The sequence below is a fragment of the Chinchilla lanigera genome, unplaced genomic scaffold (assembly GCF_000276665.1).
Source record: "Chinchilla lanigera isolate Chin_1 unplaced genomic scaffold, ChiLan1.0 scaffold00001, whole genome shotgun sequence".
Lineage (NCBI taxonomy): Eukaryota > Metazoa > Chordata > Mammalia > Rodentia > Chinchillidae > Chinchilla > Chinchilla lanigera.
In genome coordinates this window covers 12,675,835-12,694,440 of record NW_004955402.1, presented here as the reverse complement: position 1 = coordinate 12,694,440, position 18,606 = coordinate 12,675,835, and the positions used below count along the sequence as shown (strand labels likewise).

At 38.4% G+C, this 18,606-nt stretch overlaps 1 protein-coding gene across 3 annotated transcripts in view; it reads left to right on the top strand.

Moving 5' to 3' along the window:
* The window catches only part of Osbpl1a (oxysterol binding protein-like 1A), a 188,574-nt gene that overhangs the window by 24,263 nt on the left and 145,705 nt on the right, over nt 1-18,606 (top strand). For all 3 annotated transcript variants that reach the window (XM_005372715.2, XM_005372716.2, XM_013504468.1), the window contains 3 exons: nt 8,434-8,545; nt 12,822-12,907; nt 14,038-14,182. In XM_005372715.2, the coding sequence (XP_005372772.1) occupies nt 8,434-8,545; nt 12,822-12,907; nt 14,038-14,182 (343 nt within the window). The remainder of the gene's footprint in view (nt 1-8,433; nt 8,546-12,821; nt 12,908-14,037; nt 14,183-18,606) is intronic.

The following is an 18,606-nucleotide window of genomic DNA, read 5'->3' as shown; positions in this document are numbered from 1 at the left end:
CTCAGTCTTCCTCAGCCTCTACAGTGCTACTGTCACAGGCGTGTGCCACCGTGCTCAGCTATTTTCTACTTTTAAGGAAACGTCCTGTGTCCTGGCATTACTCAGACCAGTGAACTTTTACATTGACTTATGTGGCAGAGCTCTGGAGTTCTTCATAAGGTTTGCCTCCCACCTATTTGGCTGTGTGTCTTAATAAGGCTTTTAACATTCTAGCCTCTTCTTGCTCATCTGGTTCTAATAGCTTGATGTCATTCATAATGTGAACTGGTGCATTTTGTAGGGTGCCCGGATAAAACTGTAAACATTTGCTGTTGTCCATGTGAATGCAAACTTTGATCTCTTTGCTTTTCCTGATAGGGATAGAAAAGAACACATTTGTTGTGTCAGTTGCTGTATGCTGTGTCCTTAAGGTAGTACACTAACTTTCACTGGCAAAGATTCACATTTAGCAGAGTGGCTGTGATTGAGGCCATACTATTTGGTTGTATTTTTGAAGGTATTCTGTTGTCCTCTACATTCTATCTGGTGTTTGCAGAGACAGACAGGGAATTAAATGGAATTATGATAGGAAGTGTCAGCCTTGCGTTCTCTTACATTTTAAGGGGTGGCATTAATTTTTACCACTCTTCCTCCCATGAGATAATTGGTTTTGATCTGTCTTGGCTAGATGAGGGTAGTTTTAAGGTCTTCCATTTGGCTACAGATCAAGGAAGCAATGTGAAGGTTGTGCCAACAACTACAATGACTATTCCAGTTTTACAGCCAGGGATGAGCGGGTTGACACTAGGTGTGTTACGCACTGTGAGCTTGACCTGGGATAAGATGTTGTTTATTGTTTTGCTTGGTGACACTTTTAGTCACTTGGTGTTGGTGTCAATTTCAGACCTTGTATCTAGCACTCCATGAAATGTTGGGTGGGGGGCTGGGGATTTAGCTCAGTGGCACAGCGCCTGCCTAGCAAGCACGAAGTCCTGAGTTTGATTCCTGGTACCGGGAAAAAAAAAAAAAAAGGAAATGTTGGGTGTTCTCCTTTCCCCAGTGTACAGTTACTTGAGTAAATAAGTGATCATCGGTCCTTTTGGGAGCAGTGTGGGAATGGGGAGGTTTGCTTTGGTATTACAAAATGTTCCTTCTAGAATTTGGCTCCTCCTTCAGTAAGTAGCCCTAAGTCCAAAATTGAAACCAGTCCAGAAGCTAGATTAGGGTTCATGACTTTCATTGGGCCAAGGTCCCTCAACTTCTAACTGTTTGTCGTCGATTTCTTTTGAGGGTACAAACTGAGCTGTACCTGGGTGATTCTTAGCTGTGTGGAAAAAGTGGTTATTCCCATTAAGATGTCAAGATGCCCACACCGTGGCAGACCAGGTGTAGAGAAGCAAGCATGCCAGATTGGAGGCAGTGTGTAAGACCGGAAGACATACCAGGTACTGATGTGCCACAGAGGGGCCTAGACGGGATACATCATTTGCCAAAGCTGAGGAAATTGCGGGTAAAAAAAGGCATCCATATCACTGAGGCGCTTACTCGTGTTTCCTCTCTGTGGCCTGGAGTTGCTGTGAGGTGGCCCTGCCAACCTGAGCGCTGTGGGCAGGGAAGAAGGGCTTCTGAAACAGTAGAGGTCAGGAGAGGACACGTGGCCATCAGAAGCCAGGCAAAGCAGTTAACAGGAGCTGGGAGGTTGGGGGGCAGCTTGGGAGGACCGAGAGTTACGGAAATGGTTCACAGGATGTGGCTTCCTAAGGCAAAATCAAATGAGTAATTGACATGGACAGAAGTAGTGCTTTGATCATCCTTTCTCACCAAGTTCTTTTATCTGCTTGTCTGGCAGGCCTGCCTCATTCCCCCAGACCTTCCACAGGTGAGCTGGTGCTCGCTTTGGAGCGCTTTCCGAGGTTTCAGGCTGCTTGGTTCCGATTTCAGTTCTCCCTTGGTCTCAAGAGCTTATAGTACTGTGGATTCCATGTTTTTGTCTTATTAGAGCGAGGCAAATACTCTCTAGTTTTCCAAATCTAAGTCCCAGTTAACTTAGCAAAGAGGCTTTTCTTGTGGTAACTTCACAGACATTACTAATTGTGACATGTATAGTTTACCAGGTGCCTGTGATTTATGTGCATCATTTAATATTTAGCAATGTCCAGGAATCTTTAAGACTTCTTTATGAGTTTTCTCGTAAGAAGAAAAGCTTCTGGGCATGCATGTGTTCATTTTAAAATGCCAGATAATGTCAAGGTTTACAGTGAACTGATGACCCTTGCCCTGTGGCTGCCCACTCTGTTCAAATTTCTTAGAGACAATGACTTTTTAATATTTTTAGCTGTTACTTCAGGATTTTTTAGCCTTAATGTTTATAAATAATATACTTATGTCACCATAAGTATACTGATTATTTTTTAAACTTACATTTTCTATTGGCTTATTGCTGGCAGATAAATATTTTGTTCTTTATTTTCCCTGCCTTACTTCCTGCTTAAACTTCATGTTCTCATTCTTTTAATCTAAAACTAGATTTTGGTTAAATACTGAGTGTGTTATTATGACTATGGTAGCTTTTAGTTTGAGCCACACAGGATCCTTTTTTTTTTTTAAATCCTTGTGTATAAAATAAAGAATGACTCTTTCTAGAGTCGATTTCAGGGGTTTCTTCATAAATTCTTTTTCCGATTACATAATCAGCATTAAACTCTTTGTAAGACTGCTGGAGTTCTTTATACTGTCTTTCATCATAATCCTGTATGTCATGTAATGATTACTTCTTGAAGTAGCTCTCCAGGCCCCCTGTGTCCTCTTTCCCTTACCTGGCTCGTTGTCCTCAGGAGCTGTGCTCATGGCTGTCATTCTGGAGCTGTCATTCCCAGTCATTTTTGGAATTCTCTTCACTCCTGAATAGGGTTCCCTGTTTTCTGGATCTCTTGCCTTCCTTTAGGCTAGTCTTTAGGAGCTTTCTGAAGACCATTCCTGAGAAATCAATATTTTGAGAACTGATATGTTTGAACATACTTCTTACCTCCACGTTTGAGTGGTAGTTTGGCAATATGCAGATTTCTGGGTTAGGAGTCATTTTCTCTGAGAACTTTGAAGTCATTGTGTCACTGTTACCTGCTTTCAGTGTTGTGGAGAAATCTAGGGTTCCTATGATTTCTGGACCTTGGTGTGTCATGAGATTGTTGTTCAGTCACACAGTATTTCAGTGTAGGTAACCTAAAATAACAGTGATGTACACCAAGACAGTCTCTCATAGCAAGGTTCAATAGGTAGGCTAGGGAAGGTGGCAAATACTTGGGATTCCTGTCTTACTCCACTGTGTGTAGCATTGATCATATCATCCATTTCAAGAGTGTTCTAGTGCCTGGAATTATGCTAGTAGAGGCAAAAAAGGACAAAGGATATATGCAAGACTCTTAGAAAATATGTCTAGAAGGTATTAAGAAGATGCTTCTCAATCCAGAACAGTGACATGACCATATTAGCTAAAGGATCATTGAGAAATGTAACCTTCAAGTGACCATGTACAGAACTAAAAATACTTTAGGAGTTAAGTAGGATCTTTCCTTGCCATGTGAGTTCTAAAATTTTACCGTCTTTACCTTTAGACTTTAAAATCTGTTAGTCTTCTATTGATGCGTGATAAATTGCCACTAAGACTCAGTGGCTTAAATCAACACTCATTTATTATTTAGGAGGTCAGAATTCTGTGCACAGCATATCTGGAGTCTCTGCTCAGGGTTATACGAGGCTCAAATCAAAGTGTCAGCTGGACTGTGTTCTCTTCTGGTGCTTAGGAGCTGCTTGGAGGCGCACTTAGGTTGCTGGCAGACCTCCCTGCAGTTCGAGGGACTCCTGTTGGCTGGGAATTGTTCTCAGCACCTAGACCCCGTTCGCAGGTCTTAGCTCCGTGGACTCTCACAATTCCATTCCTTGTCAGGAAGTGTCTGCCTTCTTTTGAAGTCTTGCTTGAGTAAGTTGTCTGCCCAGGACAGACTTCCTTTATTAAAGGCAGATGAGCCAGGTGACATGACCTGACTGCAGTAGTAAAATCCTTTGTGTTCCCAGTCTTGAGGATTATGCAGGGCGGACATCAGGGGCGAGCTTCTTGGGGACTGTTTTAGCATTCCTGCCTCCTCAGTCTGGCGAGTTGTGTTCTTTGGTTTCGGAATCATTTTTTCTGTTTAAATTTTTTTCCCATTTTCTTGCTGGGGATGCAGCTCAGTGACAGGGCACTTGTCTAGCATATGTGAAGCCCTGACTTCAATCCCTTGTACTAGGGGAAAGAAAGTAAAACTTTTCACATGGAATTGATTAAAAACATAATTTCTTAGGAAAAAAGGTCATTTTAAAAAACATGGAAATGTTCATAGCAACATTCTTTGTAGCAGCCAAAAAGTAGAAACAACCGAAATGGTCATCAGTTAGTGAATGGTTAAACAAGATGCAGTCTACCCGGACAATAGAGTATTATTCAGCAACAAAGTACTGATACATGCCAGAACGTAAATGAACCTTGAGATCATGCTGCACCAAAATACCAAGCACAAAAAGCCACCTGTTGTATGATTCTTTTGTAGAAATGTCCAGAATAGGCAAATGTGTAGAAACGTCCAGAATAGGCAAATCCATAGAAACTGGGTGGAGATGAGTGGTTGCCAGGGGCTTGGGGAAAAGGGAAATAGGGAGTAAAAATGGATACTGGCTTTCTTTTTGGGGTAATGAAGAAGTCCTAACATTAGATAGTGATGATTATTATGCAACACTATGAGTGTATGAAAAGCCACAGAATTGTACACTTTTTAATGGGGTGAAACTTACACTATGTGAATTATATCTTACAAGGTTGTTTAAAAAGCAGTCTGAGTATGGGGACTTGCAGTTTCATCTGAGATGATTTGTGTGTTGATGATAGCAGTGCTAGAGTAAGGGAGTGACTGACGGTTTACTGAATGGAGAGTGGAGTTGGGGTAATTTGGGGACATGATTCATGGCTGTGTTAAAGTTTCTTTAACCTGAGTTGTACATTAGTCCTAACCTTACTGTGTGACACCCACTTAAAAAATGAATATGAAAATATAATATCACGCTCAAGACTGACTTCTTATTTGACAGATGTTCTAAATGCTCTCTTGGCCAGTGATGTTTTAAGCAAAAATCTTTATTTAGGGATACATCTGCAGATATAATGAACCACTGTGCCAGGTGCAGGGGTACAGCAGTGAATAAAACGGATCACACCGCTTCTTCAGAAGCAGAGGAGAGACAGATTGCAGGTGGTGGAAGTCCGTGCATGGAGCAGCGGCGTAAGAGCGAGGGTGGCAGATGCAGCTGCAGGGTGGGCTGCAAGCCTTCTGTGAGCAGGAGCTTGTCTGAGCTCCGATTTTTAAAAAATCATTAAAATGTGTGGACACCCCCTTCTTCAACTTCCATAGTGCCCTTTCTAGTCTGCATCTTGACTCCACCAGCGACTGGAGTATTTTGGAAAAGTCATCAATGTTTTACTCAGTGTAAAGGTTTCTGTTTTCATATTTTCCTCTGAGGAAGCTGATACTTTCTCAGAGAAGGCTCTGCAGAGTCTCTTTGCCTTGCTGCTTCTCAGGATGCTTTCATGGCTCCTGACTTTTTTTCCCCCACTAAAAAGATATCGTTCTTTACACTTAATCCCTTTGTGTTTTTCTTCGTAAACATTCTTTGTTTTTCTCTGGAAAAACAGTCCATGAACCCATCTACTCATCTGACTTTGTTTCTTTCCTTCCTGGGGGGTGATCTGGAAATCTGTAATTTCACTTCATACTTCCCTGCAGGTAGCCAGGACCTTGGTTCAGCTGCATACTGACCCTCAGGTATCTGAAATTTCAGGCATCTATGATGGGATCCGTCTTTCTCCATACCTGTACCCTGTGCAATACTTGAGTTGATTTTTGAAATTGTTTTCACTGTAAATCCTCTTTCCTCCTGCCTATACTTAGGAATGTACTCATTGCATTTAACTTCAGTTGCTGCATGTCTTGTTCATTTTCCTGGCTTTCTGTGCTCAGGTCTATCCTTACAGGGGTGCCCCAGTCAGTGTCCTAGCTCAGCCTTGATTTTGTCACTGCTTTCTCTTTTAAAATCCCTTCAGTATTTTAATACTTAGGAATTTCTTCCCTGTAAACCTTTGTACCGTGTTAAGTGCATATGTATGTTACGTGGATAATTAGTAAAAGGAATGTGGAGAGATGCTTGAAGTTCACAAGGAAACAACATACTTGGTGATGAAAGGAGTTCCTCGTGAGAGAGAAGTGGGTGCAGTTGGACTCCAAGGACCAGGGACTCCTCAGGACTAGCTGAAAGTCCCAGATCGCTGCCCCCCGTTATGGTTTTGAGAATATGGATCTGAGAACCCATGGCCTCTGGCAGGTAATATGTGAATTCCAGCCCCAGAACACAAGACCCTGATAAAATTTCGTATCCATAGAAGTGCTAATAAAAACAGGATGGTCTTTAATTTGGGCAGAGCAAAGCATGTTTAGGTTTAAAGAAAAGTAACTTTTTAAAAATGAGAGTTTTTATGCTGTAGCATTCCTGAAAGTAAAATAAATTAAAGCCTCTTCTAGCCATTGACATATTAGAACAGGCAGTGACATGTCGCTTTGGGTGTTTAGTGTGGTAGAAATCCAGCCACCAGTCTCTTGAGGGGCCTTTTGATTTTCTGATTCTGATTCCCAGAGTAAGAGACCAGTGCAACCTAATTTCCCCTTTCTGGGAGCTTGCAGCCTCACCTGGAGGGCTTCTAAAAGCACAGGTGTCTTGGCGCCATTCTTGGAGGGTCTGTGAGAGTCATGGGGGCCCTCAGACGTGATTCCATTTCAGATTGTTCTTTGTTACCTTTGCACATTTTAACATTGCATTGTTTGTCTTTTTTTTGGCAAATAGTAGACATTCCTTATATATTCTAGATGCAAGTCTCTTATCAGATATCATTTGTAAATAGTTTTTACCATTCTGTGGATTGTTCTACTTTTATGAACTATTTATGTGATGTTTAAAAATAAGTCTTCCAAACTGTTATCTTTAAAATGATAGGAAATGCTAAAGCATTTTGTAAGAGTTCACTTCATTAAAATATTGTGAAACTTTTTAACTATTTCCCTATTTTCAAAATATGGTAGTACATTTTATATCATCATAGCCGTGAACAGTGTTTGCAAACTATATAATATACTGAAAGATATATATTAGGTGAAAGGCATATAACAAAACAACTGTCTGTGATAAGTAAATTATGTTTAAGAAAATCTGAAACTTATGTGTAGGAAAATGATTTGAAAGAAATCCACCAAAACGTTGATGGTGGTCATTAGTGACTAGGAGAATGAGTATATTATTTCCTTTTTCTTGTGTTCTTTTCCTGTTATCTGAGTATTTCTTTAACCATAAAAATAAAACAATGTAGGAAATTTTATGACCCAGAGGAAAGAGGAAACTCCTAGAACAACATGAAAGGATGCTACTTCTTAATGTTACCAGCAGCGGCAGCGTGGAAGTTGGCATGGGGCCAAATAATAGGTCTTGCCAGCAGCCCTTAACTCGGGGCTGTGCATCCAGAAAAATGAAAAATCAGATTTATAATATTGTCTGCTGTCTTCTCCATTTCTGCCGTTTTAAGTTGTATAACTGACTTAGTGATCCTGGACTTACAAATTTGAAATTCCAGTGTACAATTCCAATTGTACATTACAGATTTGAAATTCCTAAAAAACCAGTTAGGAATAAACATGAATCATATTCTCCATTGTTCAATATTGACTCTAGGAGGTTGCTTCATATGTACTCCTCCTTCAGTTGTGGTGTATCCCTTCTGTCTCTATCGCTTCAGAAAATACTGCTGTATTTTCTGTGAGTATCAAAGTTTGAAAAACTGTAAGTCTATTAGGGAAATTATTTTTGTCAATAGGCCATTGAGGAATGCAGTTAAGTCGATATATAGCATGCTCTAATTTAAATAGTGGATTTGTTTACTTGCACATTTGGTTTGACCATATGCTTTTAGTAAGACAATCAAATGATTTACTTAAAAATAATTACAGAAGTTGGCTGTGTGGTTGTTTTTAATTATGAAATTTATGGAAAAAATAAAACATTCCATACCCAAATAATATGAAAATAAAAGTTATTATACTGTGTATCATTATCTTCAAAGTAGTTACTCAGAGTATAAGACATAAACCAAAAAGATTCTTACAAAAAAGAAACAGATAACAGAAAACTTTCTTTTCGGCAAACTAAGCCTGTATATTGTGAATTAACAATTGTTTGGGCAGTTATTGGTTATCAAAATGGATCGAACACTTACTGTAGAATAACTGATGTGCTATAGATTCTTAGGACTTTTTTCCATTATAGAAACTCTATAGTCATAATAAAGTCTTAGCTTAATAATAGCTAAATTTTTTTCTTTTTATTTAGGAGTTGGTAATGCTTCTCTTAGAATATAATGCTGACACTACAGTGGTAAATGGGAGTGGACAGACAGCAAAAGAAGCCACTCATGATAAAGAAATCAGGAACATGCTTGAAGGTAAATATTATGGATGTTAACATAAATTTACTTGACAGCCAAGGTCTAAAATATGAGTAAAAAGGCTTCTGAAATATCAAAATAGATGACAGCATTATCAGTATACTCTTCTGATAAGGTCATTGCAGAATAATTGTTTGGGCTAAATATATATCTGTATGAGAGTTTCTTCATCTGTAGTTTTTACATTTGTCAAAAGAAAAAAAAAAGGCAGAAAGATAGAAACATGAGAGAATATGGCCAATAAGATGATAAAGCTTGATTTTAAAGGGATATAGATGTGCAGGACAGAGAAGCTTGTAGCTGCTGGGTTTCCTATGGTACTAGAGAGCTGGCTCTAGTTGGCCCCTCTTCCTGAGGACTTCATTGTAATATAACAGACAACAGTAATTTCTTGGTGGATCAGCTTCATTGTTACAAACATCAGAGATTAAATTGCATTTAAGACCTATTAGTCTGCACTAACTCAGAGGGATTTCTCTAACATACTTTGAAACAAAAACATTTCCATACTTACACTGGGAAATCCTTGTGCAATAGTATTTTTCTCTGACTGGCCAGGGCTTTGCTAAAATTATTTTTTGGTAATATTTCTAATTAGAGCAAAAAAGAGCCTCAATTTCTACTTTATAAATAGATATAATTAGAATTTTAGTTTCTAATGTCCTGTTTTTCTTTTCTGTGAAATTAAGAGATGGGCAATGCAATTTTGTATTTAAAGGGTTTTGATTTCTTGGTTGTAATTATTGGTATCTTTCTCTCTATAAAAACTAAGATCCTGCTTTTTTTACTACTGTTTGCCAACTGAGCTTGAGAATTGAACTCCTCTTGCTCATTCTGTAGTTACAGACTAACTTCTGCCTGTCAGACATCTTCAGATCAGTGTCTTCTCTTGCTCCTGCATTTAAAGTGAACTAATTGTCAACAAAAAAAGCACATCACGACACAACATCTTTTATCAGGCACTGTGTCATGATTTTTGGGACGTGAATAATATATTACATGTGGTCCCTGCCCTTCAGTACGTGCCATCTAACTGAGAGGATGAGGCGACTGTCTTTGATCCTGTCCTCTCATTTTAATGTATCAAGATGAAAACCCAGAACTGAACTTGTCTTGACATACTGCAATGTTAGGTTAGTCTGACAAGCTGACATTTAATAAGGAGAATTGTAAAGAATGCTCTAAGGCTTTTCCAAACCCAAACTGTCCAAAGGCAAGGGCTTAGTTGACTTTCCAGTTAATATGTTTTGTCAGGTCATGCAGTTCAAGCCTGGGAAATAGAAGTAGAGAATCATTTGACCATTTACAGCTGTTATACTGTATTATTTAGCAAATAATGACAAGAAATAATGATTCTGTTCCAATGAGATCACCTTAGCTAGATGTAGTACCACTCGTGGAGTGGAGCAGTGAATGGTCATTAGGGAACTAGAGGAAGTATATTGAGCAACCCACTAAGACCCTAGATAGATCAGAAACCATATCATAGAATAATGCACAAAGAGGTAGGAAATGCTTTCCCTCAGAGAGACAAACATAGGGAGGCACAATGAATACTTGAATATCAGAAGAACTGCTGTTTGACAGAGGGATGATCTTTTTTGTGGCAGAACCACAGTAAGTCAATGGCACAATTGATGGAGTCCTAGGCAGTTTGTCTTTGGGTCCAACATATTGTTATAAATGTTGTAGCTTGCCTTGAAGGGTGTAGTGAGTTTTCCGTGACTAGAAGTATTTGAGGAGAGGGTAGACTACTGCTTGTCAGAGACTGGAGAAAAATACTATCTTTCTCTTTTATTTTGAAAAATGTCCAATCTGTGGAGATACTTCAAGAGTAATACAGGCTTTGTGGTGATGCATGCCTGTAATTCCAGTTACTTCGGAAGTTAAGGCAGGAAGATTCTAAGTTCTAGGCCAGCCTGGACAACTTAGCAAGACCCTGTCTTAAAATTAAAATAGGAGTGGGATATAGCTCAGTATTCTCTGGGTTCAATACCTGGTACCACCAAAAAGAAGAAAATATAGTGAACTGGGGCTGCGGATTTAGCTCAGCGGCACAGTGCCTGCCTGGCAAGCGTGAGGTCGTGAGTTCGATTCCCAGTACCGGAAAAAAAAAAACCAAAAAAAAACAGTGAACATTTTCACCTAGATGCACCACTTACTAACATTCTGTCACATCTAGTTTATCCTTTATATTTGTGTTATTTACTTTTTTTTTCTGGTGGAGCATTTGACAGAACTTTGTTAACTTTACCCCTAAATACTTTGGTATATTTTTCTTTAAAACAAGGATGTTTTATTACATAATCATAAGTTTAGCTATTACTTAGTATCTGTAGAGAATTGGTTCTGGGACATGATTGCATACCAAAATCCACAAATGCTCAAGTTCATTATATAAAATATATTTGTATATAATAGAAGAACATCCTCCTGTGTAGTTTATTTCTAGATCATTTATTATACCTCATACAATGGGAATACTATGTAAGTAGTTGTTACACTGTATTGTTTAGGAAATAATGTCAAAAAAAATGTGTACATGTGTACACACAGATTTAAAAAAACACTTTCAGTCTGTTCCACAGATGTGGAACCCATAGACTGAGGGGGAAAATGACTGCTCAGCTCACTACGTGCAGCAGTAGAGTATGTACAAGAGGGGCAGGGATGCCACCAGTCTCGAAGAGCTCACAGCTCAGTGCCGTAGAATTAGTGAGAGGAAAAACTAAAAAACGCAGTGCAGTGACTGCCGGAAACCAGAGAAAACACTGAGAGCTTGCATGGATGTGGGGAGTTTGGGTGTGGAATGGAAAATGTGAGATTGGAAGATGATGATACCTAATAATGGAGGTTGTTTCTCAACTAGTCCTGTTTACTGTGTGTGTTCCCTGTCATTTACCTAAGATGTTGGCACTTTGACTGGAACAAGGGTTAGCATACAGTAATTATTAGCTTTTCTTTCTTTTTGAGATAGGGTCTCACCATGTAGTTCTGGCTAGCTTTGAACTCGCTATGTAGCCCAGGTTGGCCTCAAACTCATGGTGATCCTCCTACCTCAGCCTCCTGAATGCTGGAATTACAGGCATGTATCACCATGCCCAGTATAATTATTAACTCTTAGTAAATGTTCATGTGTTCCCAATCACCAGGCTCCCCTACCTCTTTCCTGTTCATAATTTGACTTGGGCAGGAAGACTGCCAGGAGAATTTTCTTCCCTTGTGGCCTTTGCCCAGGATAAATGGGGTTCCTGAGCCTTTGTGTGAAATTATTTCTTTTCTATAAGCCAGAACAGAATTCAGATCTACCAGAAATGAGACCCTATGGGCATGTTCCACTCTGAAATCAGATTGCCAGTTGCTCCTTTCCTGCAGAAAATGATTTGAGAAGCAACATTAGAGATGGGAGCATGGAGTTTGGATGCAGCCTGCCAAAGTTCCAGTCCCACCTCCTCCAGTGGGTGGCTAAGCCCCTTCACGTCTTGGTGCCTTAGTTTCTTTGTCTGTAAAATAAGGATAGTAATACCTACTTCAGGATATTTATGAGGATCTGGTGAGTTAATATTTTAGAAGTTTTTTGAATAGCACTTGGCATATAGTAAGTGCTACAGCATTTGTTAAATAAAATGAATCTTATATTCTCATGTGAAAGTATGTAAGTAAATTGTTGTCTAACATGACTTGTGCATATTACTACCAGTATGATTTCTTTTTAAAAATTTTTTTGGTACTGGGGAATGAACTTAGGGCCTTTGCATTGAGCTACATCCCCAACTCACTGTTTACTTATATTTTGAGACAGAGTCTTACTAAGTTGCCCAGACTGTGCTTGAATTTGTGACCCTGCCTCAGCTCCCAGAGTGCTGGGATTATAGGCGTGTACCACTATAGCCAGCTCCAATGTTAATTCTTATTGTTACTTTTGTCATTGTAGGGTTCTGGAAGATATGAGTCCTGTTTGCCTATGTGTCTGAGACAATTATGTAATAGTATTTCTGTATGGAAAAGTAATGCACATTATTTGTGATGAGTATTATTGTGAATAAAACACCTAAAGCCCTCTGAATTGAAAACTCAATTTCATTCCAGTCCAGAGGAAATCAGACTCGTCGGCTGTGGAAGGCAGTGTGAATAACAAAGCTTGTGCTTGAATTACAGTTCATAACATTCTTATTTTTCTCACTGGGTCACTTTATTTTTTATATGTCTTTTTAATGAGCTTGTAAGATCCTGAGTAGTGGTAGAGTAATACTTTTTTTTTTTCCTTTTGCAGCTGTAGAAAGGACTCAGCAAAGAAAGCTTGAAGACTTGCTCTTAGCAGCAGCAAGAGAAGGCAAAACAGCAGACCTCACAGCTCTGGTAAAACGACAAACCAAAAGCATCAATTCTGTATATTTCGGGAAATTTTTACTTAATGTTATGTTCATAATTTAGTGAACCATGGAATCAAAAAACTTCAAGATCATCCTAAAGGACAAATGTCCTTAAATATCTAACAACATTGAGATAATATTATTTTAAACAGGACATAGTAATTTAAATAGTAAGTTTTTCCCCCTGAATTTGATTTATATCCTCATCCCTTACTGAAAGCTGATGGATAAGAATCCAGTTTTTTTATAGCAAATAGTTTATGTAAGGACAACTTTAAAAGTTTTTTTTTATTAGCCAAATTAAAGTTGAAACACATTATGTAAGACCCTGTTTTTCTAATTTTGAGGAACAATAATTTCTGAAAGGAATGCTGTCCATCTAGAAAGGAACAAAGAGGGGACAGTGTTTTGGAGTATTTATATCATGTTAGAACAGACTGAAAGCTTTGCCCACTTTTTTATTCTGCCTGAGAGACCTACTTCCCAGTTCCATTTCCTGCACTGTCTCATTAAACGTGAAACTCTAAATTTGTTCTGAATTCAAGACTGAGGCATTGCCATTTGCTTTAAAGTTATTTCAGCTTATTTGAAAAGGCTTCTTTGGTTTCTAAGTATAGTGCCTCTGAAACATTTTTTAAATTTTGTGAAATGGAGACTATATAAAGAAGTTTCTAAAGCAGTAAGGTGGGAGCAACAAATTCAGTATAACTTTGACATTTACGTATTTAACATCTATGCTTTTAACTCTTCTCCGGGCTGCTTATGGAAGCCCGATTTATAGTCTCACTGCCAGGGGTGTGAAATGCAAGCCTGCTAGGAGTGAGCAGATCTTAGTGAAATCTAACTGTCAGGGGGTAGGTGGGCAGTGCTGGCAGAGTGTGTTGTGTCTGTCATCAGGGCATTGTGGGTCCTGGGCACAGCCTCAGTTCTGTGGCACCTGAGGACAAGTTCAGGAATGGCGGGGTTAGCTGGTTTAGTGAGCAAGATGCCATAGATAGGCAAATGCCAAGAAGCCCAGCTGTACTCCTAGCTCTGCTTGAAATACCTTCCTGTGTATCATAGGATGAAGTCTGTCCTTGATATTTAATTCTGTATTGCATTTCTTTTAATTATCAGCTCAACAGGCCCAATCCTCCTGATGTTAACTGTGTGGATCAGTTAGGAAATACACCCTTGCACTGTGCAGCTTACCGGGCTCATAAGCAGTGTGCCTTAAAGCTTCTAAAAAGTGGAGCAGACCCTAATCTGAAGAACAAAAATGGTAAGCATGCTGATGATATCATTGTTGGTCACTTTGAAGCTATAAAATAAAGTCAGTGCTATAAAAATTACTTTTAGTATCCAGCCTTTGTTAAACTACATGATCTCTAATTTTGAGGTTATGGCATTGACAGTAAACCTACTAATTTTCTTAAGATTTAACTAATAATGCCTACTTACTACTCCAAAAAGTGACAACTAAGGTAGATCCTACCCTCAAGGGAAAGAGAAGTATAATTGCTTCTCATTACTTGCAGTACTCATGCTCTACAAAGTTGCTGTTAATGCTGAAATAATGAATTCTGACATCTGGCTCTTGGGAGAAATTCTGGGTTAGGTTCCGGTGAGCCTTTAGTCACAGCATTTTCACCTGCTGATCAACACTTCCCTTGCTTTATGGGTATATCTGTGTAGAAGCACCTTGTTTGGTATGAATTACTCATTCATTAACCCTCAAGCCATGAGCAACACTTCATACTGAGGCTGGGATGAATCTTCTGTGACCGTGTGTTCGCTGGAAAGCACAGCACAGTCCTGTGCAGCCTTCACCACTGTTTTGGGGCCATTTGAAGCAGTGAAATCAACAACAAACAACAGAAATGTGACCCTAAAAACATACAATGTGACAATGGCATTGTCTTGTCTGAGAGCTAAACAAGAATGCCGAGTGTCGCCTTCTTTCCACCTTGGCTTGTAGAACAAGCTTGGAAAGGGAGTATTGTGCAGCTAGACAGTTGTTTGTTTTTTGTTTTTAAACAGAGTTTCAAAACAAGTTAATAGGAGAATTACAATAATTAATGCATTGTATAATATTGTCTTCATAGTAGTTATTCAGAGTTGAAGATATAGTCATGGTATCTTGTCCAAACAATATTAGCGCAAACCTTTCTTTTCAATGAACTAAGAGAAACTAGCTGTGTAACTGTCTTAACTGTCTCATGTATAAATACATTTTTTTCCTTTTTCCCTTCCTTCCTTTTCCCTTTCCCCATCACAGTTTGTCTTTTTTTGTAATAGTTTATTCCCAATTCACAATACCTATTGGACATTTTGGATGTTATTTACTGATTCAGTTTCTTACACTAGTGAGATAATGTGATTTTACACATGTGGGTCTGATTTATTTCACTTATGAATATGGTCTAGATTGTATCCATTTACTTATAAAAGTCTCAAGTTTATCCTTCTTTATGGCTTAGTACTCCATTATATAAAAAAACCCACATCTTTTTTATCCGTTCCTCAGTTGGTGGGCATTTGGGTTGTTTTCAAGATTTAGCTATTACAAATTGGGTTGCTACAAATATATTGCTGTGGTATGATGTATTTAATTCTTCTAGGAAGATACCCAGAAGGGGAATTGCTGGGTTGAATGGGACCTCTTGTCTTAGTGTTTTAAGGAATATCCACATTGATTTCCACAGTGGTTGTACCTGTCTACACTTCCACCAACAGTGGAAAAGGGTTTCTTTTTCCCCACAGCCCTTCTAGCCTTTGTTATCTGTTGATTTTTTGATGTTAGCTATTCTTTCTGGAGTGAGATGGAATCTCAGTATTATTTTAATTTGTATCTCTCAAATGACCAAAGATGTTGAACATTTTTTCATGTATTTGCCATTTGTATTTCTTTATCTGAGAAGTGTGTATTCATCTCAGATGCCCATTTTTGGATTGGGTCTTTGAATGTGGGAGTCTGATTTTTTAAAATTCTTCACATGTTCTAGATCTAAGTCTGAGGGACAACTGGCTATAATTTTTCCCACTCTGTGGGTTGTCTTTTCACTCTGTTGGTGATTTCTTTTGTTGTGCAAAAGCTTTTTAGCAAGGTAAGGTCCTATCTTTTGATCCTTTGTAGTATTTCCCTTGCAGTCTGGGTTTTGTTCATGAAGTCTGTGCCCACACCTGTGTCTTCAAGATTTCTATTTTCTCTTCCAGTAAATTTAATGTTTCTGTTTTAATGTTTAGATTTTTGATCCATTTTGACTTTAGTGCATGATGATAGACATAGGTCTAGTTTTAGTCTTTGGCATATGGAAAGCCAGTTTTTCCAGCTCCATTATTAAAGAGACTACCTTTCTTCCAGTGAATGTGTTTGGCTCCCTTGTCAAAGATAAGGTGGCCGAGTGTGTTTGGGATTGCATCTGCATCTTCTATTCTGTTCCACTGATCCTCAGACCTATTTCTTTGTTGCCAATACCATGCTGAATTTATCACAGTAGCTTTGTAAGAATAATTGTGATGCCCCCTGACTTGCCTTTGTTGCCCAGAATTGCTTTTCCTATTCTAGGTCTCTTCTGATTCCAAATGAATTTTAAGAATGTTTTCTCTAGATGTATGAGTATGCTAATGGTATTTTGATTAGGATTGCATTAAATCTGTATAGCAATTTTAGGAGTAGGGCTATTTTCGCTATCTATGTTGTTTCTTCCTATTCAAGAGCAAGGGATATCTTCCATTTTCTGTTAGCCTCTTTGATCTCCTTTTTTAGGGTACTGTAATTTTCACTGTACAGATCTTTTACATCCTTTGTTAGGTTGATTCCTAAGTATTTCATTTTTTTAGATGCTACTGTAAAGGGTGTGCTTTCCCTAATTTCTGTCTGTGTGAGTTTGTTGCTTGTGTACAGGAATGCTATTGATTTTGAGTGTTGACTGTGTATCCCATTACACTACTGAATTTGAATGTTAAATCGAGTTTTTTGGGTCTTCTATGTAAAGTATTGTGTCATCTGCAAATAATGATAATTTAACTTCTTCCTTTCCTATCTTTATCCTTTTTATTTCTTTTTCTTGTCTAATTGCTCTGGCTAATGTTTCCAGAACTATATTGAATAGGAGTGGTGGTAATGGACATCCTTGTCTTGTTCCTGATTTTAGAGTGAAACCTTTTAGATTTTGGCCATTTAGTATGGTGTTAGCTGTTGTTTTTTCATAGATAGCTTTTATAAGATTGAAATAAAGATCATATATTCCAATTTTCTTATGTTTTTTTAATGAATGGGTATTTAACTTTGTCAGATGCTTTTTCTTCATCTATTGAGATGATCATGTGATTTTTGTCTTTGGTTCTCTTAGTATGATGTGTTACATGTATTGATTTGTGTATGTTGATACACATCCCTACATCCATGGGATGAATCCTACTTGGTCATGATGTATAGTCTTTTTGATGATTCATTGCATTCTGTTTGCCAGTATCTTACTGAGGGTTTTTGCATGTATGTTCATTAGGCAGATTGGCCTGTAGTTTTCTTTTTTGATTGGGTTCTTCTCTGGTTTAGCAGTCAGGTTAATGCTTGCTTCCAGGAATGATTTTGGAAGTACTGCTTCTCTTTCAATTTCCTTAAAAAATTTCAGCATTAGTGGAATTAGTTCTTCTCTAAATTTCTTATAGAATTCAACAGTGAATCTGTCAGGACCTGGACTTTTCTCTGTTGGTAAGTTTTTAATTACATTTTCAAGTTCATTGGCTGATTTGGGTTGTTTGGAATTTTTATATCTTCTTGATTTAGTTTTGGCAGTTCACTGTGTCTAGGAATCTGTCTATTTCTGTCAGTCTATAATCCGTTTCTGTCAGGGTTGACAGGTCCCAAGAACAAGGTGCCATGGATGAAAGGAAAAGCAAGAGAAAAAAGAAAAACAAGAGAGGCATAATTCTGGGTTCAGGGGGCTAGCAGCCTCTCCGACTGAAGCCTCAATTACTGTTTAAGTTACCTTTTATTGAGAAAGAACAAAGGAAGCAGCTGGGCAAATGGGAGTACATCAACAGGTTTAGCAAGGACAGTACAACTCAGTTACCCCAGAAATAAGACGACTTAGTTAGCCATCACGTTATCATTCCTTCAGGCATATCTCAGCACAGCATTTAGTGTTGACCCTGCGGCTTTCCACAGAGACACAGGTTTTGCAATCATTTCCTTTCCACCAATGCTTTGGCTAAACTTCCTCCAGAACCAAACAATCATATGGCTTGGTCAGGCCTGAGGTAATACATTGCAAGAGTAACTATAGCATGTCCTTCTCCCCATATTTCTTCTGTGTTTTCCATCAACATAGGCTCTCATAGTAGGTACTGATTGCCTGGATTTCTGTTGGATCTGTTGTGTTCCTCCTTTTCATTCCTAAAATGCTTGAATTTGTCTTTTGTTCTTACCTCTTTTTGATGAGGTTGGCTAATGGTTTATCAATTTTATTTATTCTTTAGAGGGTCCAACTTTTTCTTTCAATTCTTTGTATTGTTTTCTTAGTCTCTATTGCATTAATTTCTGCTCTTTATAATTTCTTTCTTTCTTTGGGCTGTGGGTTTGACTTGTTCTTTTTCCAGAAGTTTGAAGTTCAACATTAGGTTGTTTGTTTGAGCTGGTTCTATTTTCCTGATGTGTGAGGTTATCACTATAAATTTCCTGCGTAGGACTGCTTTCATTGT